Source organism: Mustela nivalis (assembly GCF_964662115.1).
Source record: "Mustela nivalis genome assembly, chromosome: 1".
Classification (NCBI taxonomy): domain Eukaryota; kingdom Metazoa; phylum Chordata; class Mammalia; order Carnivora; family Mustelidae; genus Mustela; species Mustela nivalis.
In genome coordinates this window covers 213,200,407-213,216,232 of record NC_139020.1, presented here as the reverse complement: position 1 = coordinate 213,216,232, position 15,826 = coordinate 213,200,407, and the positions used below count along the sequence as shown (strand labels likewise).

Genomic DNA, 15,826 nt, shown 5'->3' with positions numbered 1-15,826 from the left:
AAAGTGAGTCCTCGAGGGAGGAAGGGGCTTGCCGGGGCGAGTTGGTCTGTTTTCCTTTCGGGCTCTCTGTCTTTCTCCCTGCCTCCCTCCCCACCGGGTCTCTCTCTGTTTTTGATTCTGGATCTCCTTCCTCCCCTTTCTTTGGCAAACCACCCCCCTCGCCAGCCGCTCAACTCCGCATCCGGCCGGTTTCACGATTCCGGAGGAATCCCCCGGAGCCGTTCGGCCCCGCCCCAGACACCGCCCCCTTCCTGATAACTTGCTTTCATTGGGCTCTTCGTACACCGCCCGCACTGCCATTGGCTGATTCCACACCCTCGGCCCGCCCCCCCCGTCGTGGGCCTTTCCGCGAGGGCGGGGACGGAGCGGGGCCGCCGCGGTGGGCGGGGCTATGGGAGGGCGTGACCGAGCTTCCCCGCCCGCCCCGTCCAGTCCCTTCTCAGTCCTCCCGCACGAGTCCCGCGGCAGCCCCAACGGCCCCTCAGAGGCGGCTGTACGGAGCCCCAACGGTCGGACCGACGGACAGGCCCCGGAGAGCAGGTGAGGGAGCGATGCCGGGGCGCCTCCCTATCTCGGCGCACCTCGGGGGCCACCTGGACGCCCCGTCTCTCTCGCCCCCACGCGCTTGCACTCCCTGCCTACCCCCTGCCTATCGGTATCCCTGCCTGAGTTTCCCCCTGTTTCTCCCTTTCGCTCTGGGTCCCGTCACTCCTGCTGTATGGGTTAGGGGAACACAGATCGGGTCTGAACTGCCCTCCCAAGCGTGGGGCTGTGCTCTGGGACCAGCGTCCCCGCACCCCCATGGGGACTCTGATGGACTCTGCCCCTTTCGCTGTGCAGGGTGCCAGGTGCTAGGGCCGGATTCCCAGATTCCAAAGTCGGGAGGGCATTTCAGGTAGTGGGCAGCCTGGCCGAACAAAGGTGCGGTGATGGGAGTGTGTGTGGCTTCTGGCTAGTGCAGGCAGCCGGCAGAGCCATGGCCAGGCCCACCCAGACTGGCCACCTGGGAGCTTCCCAGTGGCCTGAAGCCTTGGCCTCAGTTTTGTCAGCTGTGAACTGGGACTGTAGCTGCCGAGGTAATTGGCAGGTGGCCTGACCTAGATCTGCGAGCATCACCGCCTCCTCTATCCTGGGGGGCTCTCCTGGAGGAGGGACAGCCCCAGCTGTAAATGGGCCTCCAAGGTTGCTTCCGGGGCATATCTGAGGCCAGCTGCCGGAGCTGGATGCCCTGCGGAGGCCCACGGAGAAGTGCGGGCAGTTCAGCCTAGTGGTCGTGGAGTTCAGACCCTGGAATCAGACCGATAGGCTCCTGTTCTGCCACTCCCCATGCTACCCAGCACAAGCGATTGGATTCTCTGAGCCTCAGTTTCCCGTCTGTAGAATGGGAAGGGGCCCAAATCCCTGGGGAAGAGGGCTGCTTCCAGGGTCAGTGCAGGAATGTGGGCCCTGCATGTCTCCTTCTGGTCCTCTCTCTCTCCCCTTCACTCACTCTGCTCCAACCAGACCAACCTCCACGTTCCTCCAAACTCCAGACGCGGTCCTGCCCTGGGGCCTCTGCGTGGGCTGTTCCTTCAACTGCCCTGCCAGGTCCATGGGCACCGACTTTAAAACATAACAAGTTGCCTAGATGGGCTGGGCCAAGAGACTGCCAGGCGAGGGCTGGGCAGCTGGGAGGAGCAGAGCGGGGCGGCCCTGGGACGCGGTACCTATGGAAACCAGAACAAAGACTTGTCGCCCCAGCCACACAAACACCTGGGCTGTGCTTCTCCCACTTGGCAGGCCTGGTGGCCCGGGATGCTGGTAGTAGGTGAGTGCCCAGACCACTGGGGGGCTGCTAGTGGAGGGCTTGAACCCCTCTCTGATGAGAGTGGGAGGTCCCTAACTGAATAGATGAGTCAGACAGGTGCAGATTGGGAGCCCTATGGGGTCCCCTGCTGCTGCATGGCCTTGGGCAGCTCAGATGCTCTCTGAACCTGTTTCCTCATCTGAGGCCTGGGTAGGACAGGGGCCTTTTGGTTGCTTGGTGATCTGATATGGTGGGTTTAAGAGGCTTCGGTGTCCCTGTCTGTCGAATGGGGCCAGGAGACAGTGCCTGAGGACAAAGCTCCAGCTGTTGTGGCCGAAATGTCCCCGCCCAGAGTCAGAGGCTGAGTAATGGCTGAGGCTCGTCCAGGTACAGCCCCAGGTATTAGAGACTTAGGGGAAGGGGTCTACAATCCCAGGTGTTAGAGACGGAGGTGGTTGTCCACGGCCCCCTGTGTTAGAGACAGGGGGTTGTCCATAGCGCCAGGTGTTAGAGATTGGGGGCTGTCCACTACCCCTGGTATTAGAGATGTAGAGGCAGGGGTCCATAGCTCCAGGTGTTAGAGACATAGAGGGGGCCGGGTCCATGGCCCCAGGTGTTAGAGACTGGGGGAGTGGGCTGTCGACGGCCCCCGGTGTAAGAGACTTAGATGTGGGGGTCCACAGCCCCAGGTGTTAGAGATGTAGGGGGGGCAGGATTGGGCCACTTACACAGCATGTGCACCTCCCCTGGGCAGCCCTTACCCCCACCCCTCCCCCACCAGATAACTCTCTGGGATCCCCCACCTGAGCTTTCCCGGAAGTTCCTCTGTCCCTGTCCTTGGGATCATCTAACACTGTTCTCCAGACCTCAACTTCCATTTCTGTCCAATGGGGTAGTGGAAGTTGGGGAGCATTTACCTGGGAGAGCCCCCACTCCACAGGAGGTTACCCAGCACTCCTATGTGACCTTGGGTTATCTCTGTCTCTCTCTGGGCCTCAGTTTCCCTGGCTGGACTGTGGGGCCTTTGGAGGAGCTCTCAGATCCTAGACCCCTCTAGAGCTGGGAGGTCATTTATTCACTCAACAGATTCTGAGCCCCTCTGTGAGCCGAAGCCTGGTACAGGGCGCCCACGGACATGGCACTGGCCAAGGCCAAGTCAGTGTCGTCCCTCACTTGGCTCACAGATGGGACTTGGGAAACACAGGTGATCATCCAGAAATCTCATTCCGCTTCCCTGTAACTGCATGAACTCAATGGAGACAGAGGGATGTGGAAGTTAGTTTAAATGGGGGATCTGAGAGGGACCCCTGAGAAGGGGACATCTGAGCTGAGGCCTGAATCCTAAGAAAAAAACAGCCACGTGGAGACCTGAGAGAAGGGCCTTCCAGTTAGAGGACGCGGCCCATGCAAAGGCCCTAGGGCAGGCCTGGACCGGGAGTGTTGGAGGGACAGTGAGGAGACCCATGGGACTGGAACAGAGCGAGTGAGGGGAAGAGGGGGGGGGAAGGGGGTGAGGTCATGGTCCTGTGGACTATGGGAAGAACTGGGGCTTTTACCTCCAAAAGGGGAGCTGTGGAGGGCTGTGGGCAGAGGAAGTGGGTCCCGAATCTGGCGATCACCGGCGCCCTCTGGTGGCCTCTTTGGGGAGGACGGATGGGGAGGCGAGAGAGTTTGAGCCCGAAGGAGGGCCCAGGGTTCAGGGAACTAGGATTCAGGCAGCAGAGAGGGGAGAGGTGGGTGGAGCTGGGACTCCCCTAGGGGCTGCAGACACACTGGTGCCCCATGCGGGCCTCCTCCACTTGCTGTGAAACATCTTTTGCTGGGCCTGAGCCGCGGCCTGGCCTGGTCTTTTCTGTAGGGGGTGGGCTGTGCTCTCCTGTCATTCCTGCTCGGTGCCCAAGCTCTGCTTCCGTGGAAGTCTGACCATCACTGGCAGTGTCCTGGCTCCCCCGGCCACCCGGCAGGTGGCCAGACCCGGCTTATCCTTGGGGGGGCCCTGCCAGGGCTCTGGAGAACCTGTTTGAGAACCACTGAGGCCCCCAAGCCCCTCAGATGAGCAGATTTCTCTCTTCCTTTTGCCATATCCAAATTGGGCATCAACTGTGAGTTCTGAGCGGTGATTGGTAACAGCCCGACACCGCGGGGCCCTGGTGTCTCATGCGGCACAAGGACAGTGGGGGCATTTGCTGCTGTGGACAGAGGCCCTCCTGGGCCACCGCAGCCGGGGCTTGGAGAGGTGAGATGGAGAGGCCGGCCCGGCCCTGCTGAGCTGGTCCATCAATTATTGATGCCCTTTGTGTGGGACATGAAGAATTCATGCGGCAGGGATGGGCTCCCCGTGGCCCCGGGGCCTGCTGTCCTGGCCCAGCCCGGCTCATGAGAGCCCCTGCTTGCGGTTTTTTTTATGGCTGGGTTGTTAAACACAACCATTATTAAAAATGACAGACTATGAGCTTACATTGTATTTAAAATGAGGGTATAGAATAGTATTTGGCAATAAAAAGGAGGGAAGCGTTGACATGCGCAGCCCCGCGGACAGACCCCGAGCCCACAACAGGCAGGGAGGGAACCAGACAGGAGGCCACACAGGGAGTGAGTCCATGCGTGTGACACGTCCAGACCAGGCTCCTCCACGGACGGGAAGGGGGTTCATGGGGGCCGGGGGCTGGGGAGTGACCGCTGGTGGGGGCAGGGTTGATTTTTGGGGTGGCGGAATGTTCTGGAGCTAGATAATGACGATAGTTGCACGACTCTGTGTATATATGTAAAAACCACTGAGTTGTACACTTTAAAGGATGTGTTTTATGGTGTGTGCATCATAGGTTGATAAAAGTCATAAAAAAGCAAATGTTATAGTCAAAAATCATAACTTCCTACTTACTCTACCGTATCTTACTACGATCTGTACTCTTGAGGTCGTTTTTGTCTCTCGGATGTGGCTGGTGGAAATGGCGAGCAGCTCTTCCCAGTTCCACCTTTGCTGACATCAAGTTGGAAGCTTGAAATTGGCCCCTGCGGGGGGAGCACGTACACCATGGAAATTGGCAACTACTACACATCGGGGTTTGCTTTATTGTCCTGTTGATGGTCTAGACCAGGGGCTGGCATACTTTTTCTATGAAGGCCCGAGAATAAATGCTTTCAGCTCTGTTAAGCCACACAATCTCTGTCCCGTCTACCCAAGGCTGCCCTTTTGGTGCAGAAACGGCCCTAGATGGTATAGAAGGATTGGCTGCGGCCATGTGCCAATAAAACTTTATTTACAAAAACGAGCAGTGGGCCATGGTTTGCCAGCTCCTGGCAGAACTCAAGAAAGTGATGAAGAGAATGCCAGGGATGAGAATTAAATTCAACAGTGTGTCGGGTCCACAGTGGTTTCCTTGTGAAAAGCACAAGAGACTTGAGGAGACGCTCTCCGGCCCCGGGGTCGCCTGCCATCTGGCTCGGCACGGACTGTTGCTCTCGTTGCTGATGAATGCAGTTTTCGTTCCCCTTGTTTCACGTTTGTCTGGATTGTTCCCATAAAGGAGAATGTCAGGTGACACCCCATGCCCAGAACTGCACATGTTTGTCAACCGCATCTGAAAGCCCAACGATCCATCCCAGTTTGGCGAAACTTACGGAGAGCATTTTGCGAGAATCGATTTGGCCGTGGGACTCAACCCGGGGTTGCAGTGTGCTCAGTCCCAGTGGGATGGGGGAGGGCCGGGAGGAGTCTCCCCACTCCCAACCTCCAGGGCCTCCCAGCAAGCAGGGCCCGGGCAGCTTTCCAACCTCATTTCCCGCCCGTATTACCTGTGCTTCGGTTTGCATTCATTCATCAGTTAGTCATTCAACAATCCTCTGATGACGATCCACTGCCTGCCCAGGGCTCGGTACTGGGGACCCTGCCAGGACTAAGACAGACCCATTACCCACCCTCATGGCCTCGAGCCTAGCATAGGAACCCTGAGTCATGAATCCAGTACAATGAACTGTCACAAATAAGCAGGGTGAGGTAGAGACCGGGGGTGAATGATTCGGGAAAGCCTCTCTGAGCAGCGGGACCCTTATGCTGAGAACGCCCCCCGCTCCCCAGCCCTGGGAGAGGCACAGCGTGTGCACGGAGGGGATGCGTGAGGCTGGAGCCCACTGAGCAATGGAGAGACAGAGGGGGTTGTGGCTGTAACGGGATAGACACTGGCCTGGGTTTGGAAACTGAAGGGACTGGAGGGAACAGGGTCCACTGGGAGGACGCCATTCCCCGGTGTGTGCCCCTCACCTCTCGGGAGGCTCAGGGACAGTCCTGCCTCCTGTCTTTGCCTCTGCAGGTAAGCGATGTTAGAGCAGCCCAGAGGTTCAAGATCAGGGTCCATGGCCAGTTTGCAGGGTGTTTGGGAGCTGGAGTGCCCACACTGGGGAACAGGACAAAGGTCCGAGTCCAGAAGGCCTTTGCCTGGGGTTGGCAGGAGAGGTATGGGCTGGACTCCACAGCTCTGGGGAAGAATGTGGACCAAGGACTCTGAACATGGACACCCATTTCATAGATGGGAAAGCTGCCCCCAAGGCCATGGGGCCTGTCTGGGGTCCTTGTGGGGAGATATCAGGGCTGTGGGAGGACCCAGACAGTGGCCTTCACTATCGTCACCGCTCCTCTAATCCACCAGGCACAGTCCTGCCCCAGGGCCTTTGCAACAGCTGTTTCCTCTGCCGGGCTCACCTTTCCGTCAGACCTTGTCTTTCCATTCCCAGCTTTGGCAGCTCCACCGCAGAGAGGCCTTCCTGACCGTCCTGGCCAAGGTCACCTGCGGTCCCCGGCCACCACTTCCCTGTCCTCCTTGGCTCTTATCTCTCCCTGAGATTTTCCTGTTTGTATTTGTGTTCACTGGTTACTGGTGTCTCCTCCTTTCAGCAAGGTCCCCCTCTTAGGGGACTATTTTGGAAATTTGGAGGGCTTTCTTTTTGCTTGCGGTGCTAACAGGACATTCTGGCTTTGGGGGGCAGGGAGCAGGGACACGAGGCATCCAGCCGTGTGCCTTGAGTAGCCCCCTGACGCTCACAGCTTCCTCATGTTCTGCTGGAACCAGACCGTTAAGTGGGCTTTTGCAAGGTTTTAGTCCTCAGTGACTGTCCCCGAATTGCAGCTCCTGGGTAAATTTAGGGTAGGGTGGAGCTCTTTTTGAGAGGAATCTGTAGCTACAAGTTCACTGCCGTGCCCCGTAGGCAGATCTCCGAGAGATGTGCTCTATCCTCAAGCGTGGAGGGCCTGAGTTTCAAAGGTGGGCAATTCTTGTTGGGCAGCCCTGCGGTGGTAGCTGCCTACTGTGTGCCCGGCAAGGCAGAAGCGACTTACAAACCTTAACTCGTGTGACCCTTTTATTTCTCTTTGTACTACACTATGGGCCAAATGCTGATTTTTCTTTTCTTTTTAATTATGGCTTTTTATTTTTTAAATTTTTTTTTATTTTTTAAGATTTTATTTATTGATTTGACAGAGAGAGAGAGAGACAGCGAGAGAGAGAACACAAGCAGATGGATGGGAGAGGGAGAAGCAGGCTTTCCGCAGAGCAGAGAGCCCGATGTGGGATTCGATCCCAGGACCCCAGGATCGTGACCTGAACCGGAGGCAGGTGCCCAATGACTGAACCACCCAGGCACCCCCAAACCCTGATTTGTCAAATGTTCAATTTATTTAACATTTTAAATATGAGGCATAAAACATACATAGTAAGGGGCAGAGAGCTATAAAATATATATACTTGGTTTTTATGGTTTTTTTTTTTTTTAAGATTTTATTTATTTATTTGTCAGAGAGACCATAGGCAGAGCGGCAGGCAGAGGCAGAGGGAGATGCAGGCTTCCCACCAAGGAAGGAGCCCAATGTGAGACTCGATCCCAGGATGTTGGGATCATGACCTGAGCCAAAGGCAGCTGCTTAACTGACTGAGCCACCCAGGTGTCCCTAAAATATATACACTTAATATATATAGTAAGTGTTCAGTTTGATGAGGTATAACCCACATACCATAAAATTCACCACTTTAAAGTGCTCAACTTCCAGAACATTCCCTCTCCCCAAAAAGAAACCCCATCCCCATCAATAGTCACACATACCCCTGCCCCACTGACCATTGTCTGCCTTCAGCTCCTGTCCCCACAAGCCCCCTTCCGGTCCACGGAGGAGCCTGGTCTGGGCGTGTCACATGCGTGGACTCACACCCCACGTGGCCCTCTATGTCTGGTTCCCTCCCTACGTGTTGTGAGTTTGCGATCCATCCCCGGGGCTGCACATGGGGGCGTCTTGCTCCTTCTCGTGGCTGAGGGACATGCACGTAGGGGGTGCACATGCTGTGTGTGTCCCTTCACCCATTGAGGGACACGTGATTGGCCCCACTGTTTGGCTGTATGAATCATGCTGCTGTGCACGGGCGCGTGCAAGCTTGCGTGTTTCATATGTTCTCATTGCTTTTGGGGAGCTACCTAGGAGCGGAATTGCTGGGTCGCTTGGTAAGGCTGTGTTTGTTTGAGGAGCAGCCAAAATGTGGGTTTTCACAGCAGCCGCCCCATTTCCCACTGCCCCAGTTTCTCATGACGGCCTGTTGCTGTAGTCACAGCCCCCCCACCGGCAGGGGGGTGGGAGGCGGTGACAATTTTGACAGGCATCTTCCTAGCAGCCAGTGAGGTTGAGCAACTTTCCAGCTGCTGGTTGGCCATTGATGTTTCTTCTTTAGAGTAAGACTAGATTTTTTTTTTATTGAGATATAAATTCACATGCCATAACCCATCCCTGGAAAGTGTACACTTAGATGCGTGTTAACAAAATCACAGAGTTTTATGACCATCAAGCTTGATGGCTTTTTAAAGACCATCTGTAAAGACCCAGATGGAGGTCCTAGACCCTTCCCCAATCAGTCTGACTCAGAATACCACCTTTAGGGGCACCCGGGTGGCTCAGTAGGCTAAAGCCTCTGCCTTCAGCTCGGGTCATGATCTCAGGGTCCTGGGATGGAGCCCCACATTGGGCTCTCTGCTCAGCAGGGAGCCTGCTGACCCCTGCCCCCTCCTGCCTCTCTGCCTACTTGTGATCTCTGTCTGTCAAATAAATAAATAAATCTTAAAAAAAAAAGAATACCACCTTTATACCATCAGTTTATGTTTTTAAAGATTTAATTTTTTAAAGATTTTATTTATTTTTGAGAGAGAGAGAGAGAAAGGGTATGCATGAGTTTCGGGGAGGGGCAGAGGGAGAAGGAGAAGCAGGCTCCCGCTGAGAAAGGAGCCCAATGCAGGGCTTGATCCCAGGACCCTGAACTGAAGGTAGATGCTTAACTGACTGAGCCAGCCAGGCGCCCCCTATTTTGTTTTTAAGCTGGCAGGTACAGGTAGGCAGTGGTGTCTGCAGACTCCATTCCAGGGAAACGGGGGACCTGAATTATTTTGTAATAAGGTGGCCAGCATCTTAAAAGCTGGAGTCCCCCAGAAGGCAGGGACGAGATCTCATTTGGTCGTCCCGATATCCCCAGTGCCTGGCACACAGTTGGTGCTCCCTAAATGCTCGCTGGCGACTGAATGAGTGTTCAGCCGAGCCCTCCATCCTCTAGCAGGCTTATTTAGCTTTAACAAAAATGGAATGCTCGGGCCCTTGGTGGCCAGACCAGGCACACTGACCATCTGGCCCTGGAGCCCCTCGGTAGTTCCTGGGAAGGCATTGCCCCAGAAGGGCCGAAATGGCTCAGCCTGGCCGCCTCCTGGCTTGCCCGCCCGCGGACCTGGGGGAGTGTGCAGGAAGGAAGGAAGGCCGGGGTTTATTTTCGTCCGTGGCCTGCTCCCCTGGGATTGTAGTCATCTCCTTGTCTGCCTGCTTGGATCGGGGGTTTCTAGCAGAACAATGGGTCAGGGAGAAGGGGTCACGCAGCTGGGCTGGCCCAGGTGTGAGCAGGTCTGGGGGCTGGCTGGAGGGGTTAGGAGTGTGGAGGCCCGGATGGAGTCTGCAGCTGCCTCCGCCCACCCCCTTTTCCTTCTGAGCTTAGAAGGAAGGTCCTGCTCGGGGCCCAACTCCCCTCCAGAACCAACACGCTCAACCAGCACGTGCAGATTGGACCAGAGAGGGGCAGAGCCCCTCCACCCTGCCCCCGAGGGTCACACAGCAACCGATAGGCAGCAAGGCCTGGGCTCCAGAGCCCTTGGGCTCCAGGGTGCCTGGGCCTCCTCCCTGGACTCAGGGAAAGTCCTTTCCCTCTCTGAGCCTGTTTGTCCATCAGTAAGCTGGGGAGACTGAACCCAAGGCCTTAGGGGTCCCTTCTCATTTCTGATGTTTGCGGATGTCCTTTCCTTCATGCATTCAGTAAACACGTATGGGGTACCTGCTGTGTACCAGGCCCTGGGCTGAGCACGGGAGGCACTGTGTGAACAAGGGAGCCCTGGCCCCTGGCTGCACTGTCAGGCCAGGGAGACGAACTGTGAAATCAAGGTGTGCAAGGCCAAAATGGGAGCATGCCTGGGGTGCTATGGGAGGCTTCCAGGAGGAGGTGACTCTGACACTGAGACTTAGCTGAGCAGTTTACAGGATGAGTAACAGGGAGAGGAGTGGTCCCGGTGCAGGGAATGGAATAGAACATTCTAGAGAAACCAGTGGGAGGGCATCTGGGAGGCACAGGTACTCCTTTGGCAGCCTGAAGCTGCTGGGGTCCTTTTCCCAGAGAATGTCACAGATAAGTGGGGCTACACCTTCAGGGAGCTGAATGGCAGAATTCTAGCCAGTGGCATCCAGCCCCTGGCCCAGGGGAAGCTCACAGCCTGGGGTGGGCATTGGGGTTGGCCACAATCTTCTGCCCTAGGACAGAGTTAGTTCAGTCTTTCCCATTTTACAGATGGGAAACTGAGGCACAAGGCAGTTATGTTGCTTGACTACACAGTCAGATCTGGGAGCAGGTCCTAAATAGTGGGGCTAGATTTGTCAGTAAAACAGCTCCTGGCCCTTGAAAACTCGAGGTGATCTGCAGGCACCAAGTGGGGAAGGTGGAAAAGAGTAGGCCTGCAGAGGCGGTCATTTGCTGTATTGCTGTGTGGCCTCGAGGAAGTGGCTAAGCCTCTCTGAGCCTATGTAATTTCTTCAGCAAACTGGCAACCAGCCTACTGCCTGGTGGAAATGATGAAACGGGGCCCACCACGTGGTGCTGAGTCTGCAGCGCCCCCCCCCCCCCCCCCGCTCTGGCCCAGGCCTGCGTAACCCCACATGCTGGGGATGCTGTGGGGGGCAGGGAAGGCAGTCCTGCCATTCCCTGTGCCCACCCTGACCTCTGAGGGCAGGCGAGGGGGCAGCCCAGGGGGTGGGACTTCTCTCGGGGTGTGAGCTCACACAAAGACGGGCTTTGTGGGGGCTCTGGGGGCTGAGCAAGCACCCCCGCAGCCTCCCTGGTCTGGCCGCCTGGGGCCAGGGTGGAAGTGCATTTCTATCACTGGGACACTGGGTGAGGGCTGGGGGTGGGTCTCCGGCTCGCCTCATTCATTTTTCTGGAGTCTCCAAAGACACAGCGGGTAAGGAAGCAAGCCCCTCTCCTCCCCTGTTGGTTGGGGTGAGGCTGGCCAGCTGGGGAGTGAAGGCAGGCGGGGTGGGGCAGGGCAGTGTTGGGGGAGTCCCTGGGGCACTGCGTGGCCCAGAGGAGGTGCCTTACCATCAGTGTGGTTGTTCGGGGATGGCTTCCAAGCTGAGCTGAGGGATGAAACTTCAAGAAGGCGGGGGCCTGGGAGCCAGGGCTCCAGGGGCATGAATAGGAGTTCACTGGGGAGGGTACGGCACCTGAGGCGTGGGACCGGGTCTCGGGAGCCATGGGAGCTGCTGGCTGGTCCTCGGAAGGGAAGGGTCATGCCCAGATATGCAGGTTGGGAAGAACTCTGGCCCGCCCTCGGCTTCAGAGCTCAGGGCATCTGGAAGTCAGCCATGGGGACAGGTGTGAGGAACAAACAGAGATTATAGTCAGAGGCCTGGTCACTGTGCCCTAAGAGCTGGCCTGCCATTCTTCTTGGCCATTGTCCCGGCCCTTTCCTGAGTGGAAGTGGTCTCAAGTCAGTGTGTCTAGATCAGAGGTGTCACTAGAACAATGTGTTTCTAGAAACCTCACACATGGCCCTCACCCCTGGTCCCAGAGCCCAGGCTGCTGTCCACCTGACTCATTCCTCACTGGAGGAGGGCCTCAGGGCTGTCTGCTGTAAACATGCCAGGACAGTAAGGCTGGGGAATTGGTAGTAACTGGGCTCCTCCACCCTAAACAGCCCAGGGCTTGGGGCCTGGGGCCCCCATCCTACTGAACTGCAGGATAGGGTGGGGAATGACAAGCTGGACTGGGGGAGAGGGGATGGAATCGGCCTGTGATAACTCACCTTGAGCCTCTCCTCAGCCCACAGGGAGGATATGTTGGGTCTGTGGACTGGAGAACATCCTGTCCAGATTTCACCATTATACATTCACTCTTTTGACTTTACCCTTCCTTCCTCCTCCTCCCTCCCTCTTGTCCTTCCTTCCTTTATTTTTATTTATTTTTAGATTTTATTTATTTGAGAGAGAGAGCACAAGCAGGGGGAGTGGCAGAGGAAGAAGCAGACTCCCCAAAGAGTAGGGAGCCCTATGCGGGGCTCGATCCCAGGACTCTGTGATCATGACCCAAGCCAAAGGCAGACACCTAACCAACAGAGCCACCCAGGTGCCCCTCTTTCTCTTTTTAGAAACGAATTCCCTTAGATCCCTTAGTGTCCTCTGGGTCCCCATCTTTTCAGTGTGACTGTTTTCAAGGGCTTTTCTGTGTAGTATCCTGCCTGTTCTTGTGCTCTATGCTCTAGCTCCTCTGGGCTGCAGAGTGTGAGGTCTGCCGTCCCTCTGCCCACCTTCTCACCAGTCCCTCCCTCCTCCAGGAGGCCTGCCTGCATCCCTGCCTCTCAGGGGAGCCCCCACAATGGCATCTTGTAGCTCCTGAGGGTGGGAAGGGCCACGTGTCCCTGACTTGCCTCCACCCCGCACCCAGCCCTGGCGCCCAGCAGGTGCTTCTGGCTGGTGTGCCAAACCGCAGGCTCCCGTGGGTGGGGCTCCCTGGGGCTGGGCCGCCCGCATGCGCCCATTTCACAGACCAGCACACCATGGCAGCAAACACAAGGGGCCTACCGGGAAGGTCCTGGAAGGGCTGGGGGCCATGGGGACTGACATCCGTGTGCCTCTCCTCCCAGCAGGGCCGATGGACGCCTTCAGCACCAAGAGCCTGGCCCTGCAGGCCCAGAAGAAGCTCCTGAGCAAGATGGCGTCCAAGGCCACAGTGGCCGTGTTCATCGATGACACGAGCAGCGAGGTGCTGGACGAGCTGTACCGCGCCACCAAGGAGTTCACCCGCAGCCGCAAGGAGGCCCAGAAGGTGCTCAAGAACCTGGTCAAGGTGGCGGTGAAGCTGGGCGTGTTGCTGCGCGGCGGCCGGCTGGGCGGTGAGGAGCTGGCGCTGCTGCAGCGCTTCCGCCAGAGGGCGCGCTGCGCGGCCATGACCGCCGTCAGCTTCCGCCAGGTGGAGTTCACCTTTGACCGGCGCGTGCTGGCCGCCGCCCTGCACGAGTGCCGGGACCTGCTGCACCAGGCCGTGGGCGCGCACCTGACCGCCAAGTCCCACGGCCGCATCAACCACGTCTTCGGCCACTTGGCCGACTGCGACTTCCTGGCGGCGCTCTACGGCCCCGCCGAGCCCTACCGCTCGCACCTGCGCCGCATCTGCGAGGGCCTCACCAGGATGCTGGACGAGGGCAGCATATGACCTATGACCTCAGCGCTGGGTTTCCTGCGGGGCGACGCCAGAACCTCCTTTCTCCCATCCAGTTCTGGCCAAACCGCCCCTTTGGAGAGGATGCTAATCTGTGGGAGGCAGTGGCTTTAAGGACTCTTGTCGCCTCCCCATCCACCCCGTCTCGGTCTCCTGGGTAGAAAAGCTCAGCCGGCCAGCCTGCGGCCTCCCCGGGCACCCCAAGACTGCTGCCTGCCGTAACCACCTGACCTGACCTGACCGGCGCCACCCCTCCAGCCACCAAAGGCCCCAGAAGTTGGCACTTGTCACTTAATGACATGAAGGGTCGTGGGGAACCAGAAGGAAGTGTTACAGGGTGAGTTACATCTCCCCACATTCTTTGAAGTTGTAGCCCCCAGGACCTTTGAATGGGACCTTCCTGAGGAATAGGGTCATTGCAGATATCATTAGTCAAGATGAGGTCACACTGGTATATGGCTGGGCCCCCCGTCCTTGTAGGAAGGGGAACTTTTGAAACTGGGGGGGCCGCCTGGAACGGCCCAGCTGACACCCGGATCACAGGCTTCTGGCCTCCAGAACAAGAGGGAACACCTTTCCGTTGCTGCCACAGCTGGGCCGGGGGGCCCTCGGTTCCAGCAGCCCCAGGAGCCCAGGAGACTGTTGAGGGGGGTCTGCTGTCAGCAAGGATGCCTTGATGGGGCTGGAATCGCAGCCCAGACTCCCACGTGGGAGGGGAAAGTGCATGTCCCTGACTCGGGGCTCCAGGGTAAAGCCATCTGTGACGCATGCCCATTTGAAGACGATTATCTCACATGTTTGGCAGACCAGTGGCAGCTGTGACCAGACCTCATAGGCAACGCTCAACGGATTTGGGCTTTGGCGACACCAAGAGGATGCAGTGATGCTCCGCTCAGGGTGCAGATGGACGGGGGGTTGGGGGGTGAGGGGGCGTGGGAGTGTAGCGGCGTCCTAGCGGGCAGAAGGTGCACCCTGGCAGGCCTGGGGAGGGGGGACGAGGCCTGCACACCTGAGAAGACCGGTGTGGTGGGCCCCATCCGGCATTAAGGAAAGTGCACGTAACCATCTAGACGTGCGATTTTCCCCCGACACTTGCCTGAGCCCGCACTGGCCGTGGGTGCGCTGCGTCAACCTCGCCCCTCCGCCCGCCAGTCCCCACCACGCCCTTCCATCTCCCCCTGGCCCCCTGCCCGGGCTAACAGAGCACCATTGCTCCAGGTGCGCCACAGCCTTTCTCTGGTTGGGTGTCTGCTTCCCTGAGAAAGCCAAGGTTCTCCCGCCGGGACCCAGCTGTTCCCACCCCTACCCCACCCCCTAAGGCAAACTGGTACTCCCATCTTCCGTTCGAGACCAAACGTGTGTCCTGAGCACCCGAGAAGCCCCAGCAGAAGGCAAGCCTTTGTCCTGGGCTTTGCACCCTGAATGCATCCACGTGCACACTGCTTTGTGACTGGTGCCCCGCGGGGCTGTCCGGCCTGTCCTCTTTGTAAAATTTTGAGGTTTAATTTAGAAAAACCAAAGAGCACTACAGAACTGTTTCAATAAAAGCACGCAACTGTTTGCATTATGTGGGACTAGCGAGTAAATTGCTGTTGCTAACAGCTTGCTTTTGCCCTCCAAGGGCTCCTGCTTTTCAAACCGAGCACGTGTGTAACGTCACACGCGTCACAGGCCCGAGGTCCTTGCTGAGAGGTTCAAGGTCCACTCCCTGGGGCCTGGGAGGGAGGAAGTGTGGGCCTGCAGAGCTTGGCTCCGTGCACGCAAACAAGGGAGGGTTTGGCTTAGCTCAGTGAACAAAGACCCCAAGGCCAGGGTGGGTTCCCTTTTGAGTCCAGCGGAAAGATCTAGAAAGATGCCTGCAAATGGCTGGTGGGGGCGAGGATGACTAGTTTGCATCCGGATGTCCTGCCGTGTCCCAGGACCCAGGAGCCACCGCTATGCAACCTCGAGGAGTCCCCAGGATTCAGAAGCGGTCAGTGATTCCAGGCTGACCATGGACACATCTGTCCCTCCTGCCGGGGTCAGGCCCACAGGACTTGCAGGGATCCCAGGGGCCATGTCACTCCTGCCAGTTTCCTGCTGCCTTGTTTCTGCAGGTGGCCCTGGGCAGCCCGCCATCTACAGGGTGCTGTGATGACACACCCTTCGGTATTCCGTCCACTGAACCCCAAAACCGGAGTGACAGACCCTCCCTGAGGTCCCCATACCTGCCAGACCTCAAAGTACATCCGTTCTTGAGTGGGGCGAACCCCCTGTGGACGCATGTGCC

At 57.6% G+C, this 15,826-nt stretch overlaps 1 protein-coding gene across 4 annotated transcripts; it reads left to right on the top strand.

Annotated features, from left to right (window-relative positions):
• The first annotated feature begins 435 nt into the window (after nucleotides 1-435).
• On the top strand, nucleotides 436-15,124 carry TNFAIP8L1 (TNF alpha induced protein 8 like 1). Of its 4 annotated transcripts, none has more exons than XM_082735473.1 (2): nucleotides 436-540; nucleotides 12,986-15,124. In XM_082735473.1, the coding sequence occupies exon 2, from the start codon at nucleotides 12,991-12,993 to the stop codon at nucleotides 13,549-13,551; it is 561 nt and encodes a 186-aa protein (XP_082591599.1). In that variant the 5' UTR covers nucleotides 436-540; nucleotides 12,986-12,990; the 3' UTR covers nucleotides 13,552-15,124. The 4 variants fall into 4 exon arrangements, with proteins under 4 accessions (XP_082591599.1, XP_082591598.1, XP_082591600.1 ...); XM_082735472.1 differs by having other exon boundaries at nucleotides 437-540; nucleotides 12,983-14,392; XM_082735474.1 differs by lacking the exon at nucleotides 436-540 and adding an exon at nucleotides 1,726-1,807 and having other exon boundaries at nucleotides 12,983-15,124.
• The last annotated feature ends 702 nt before the right edge of the window (nucleotides 15,125-15,826 follow it).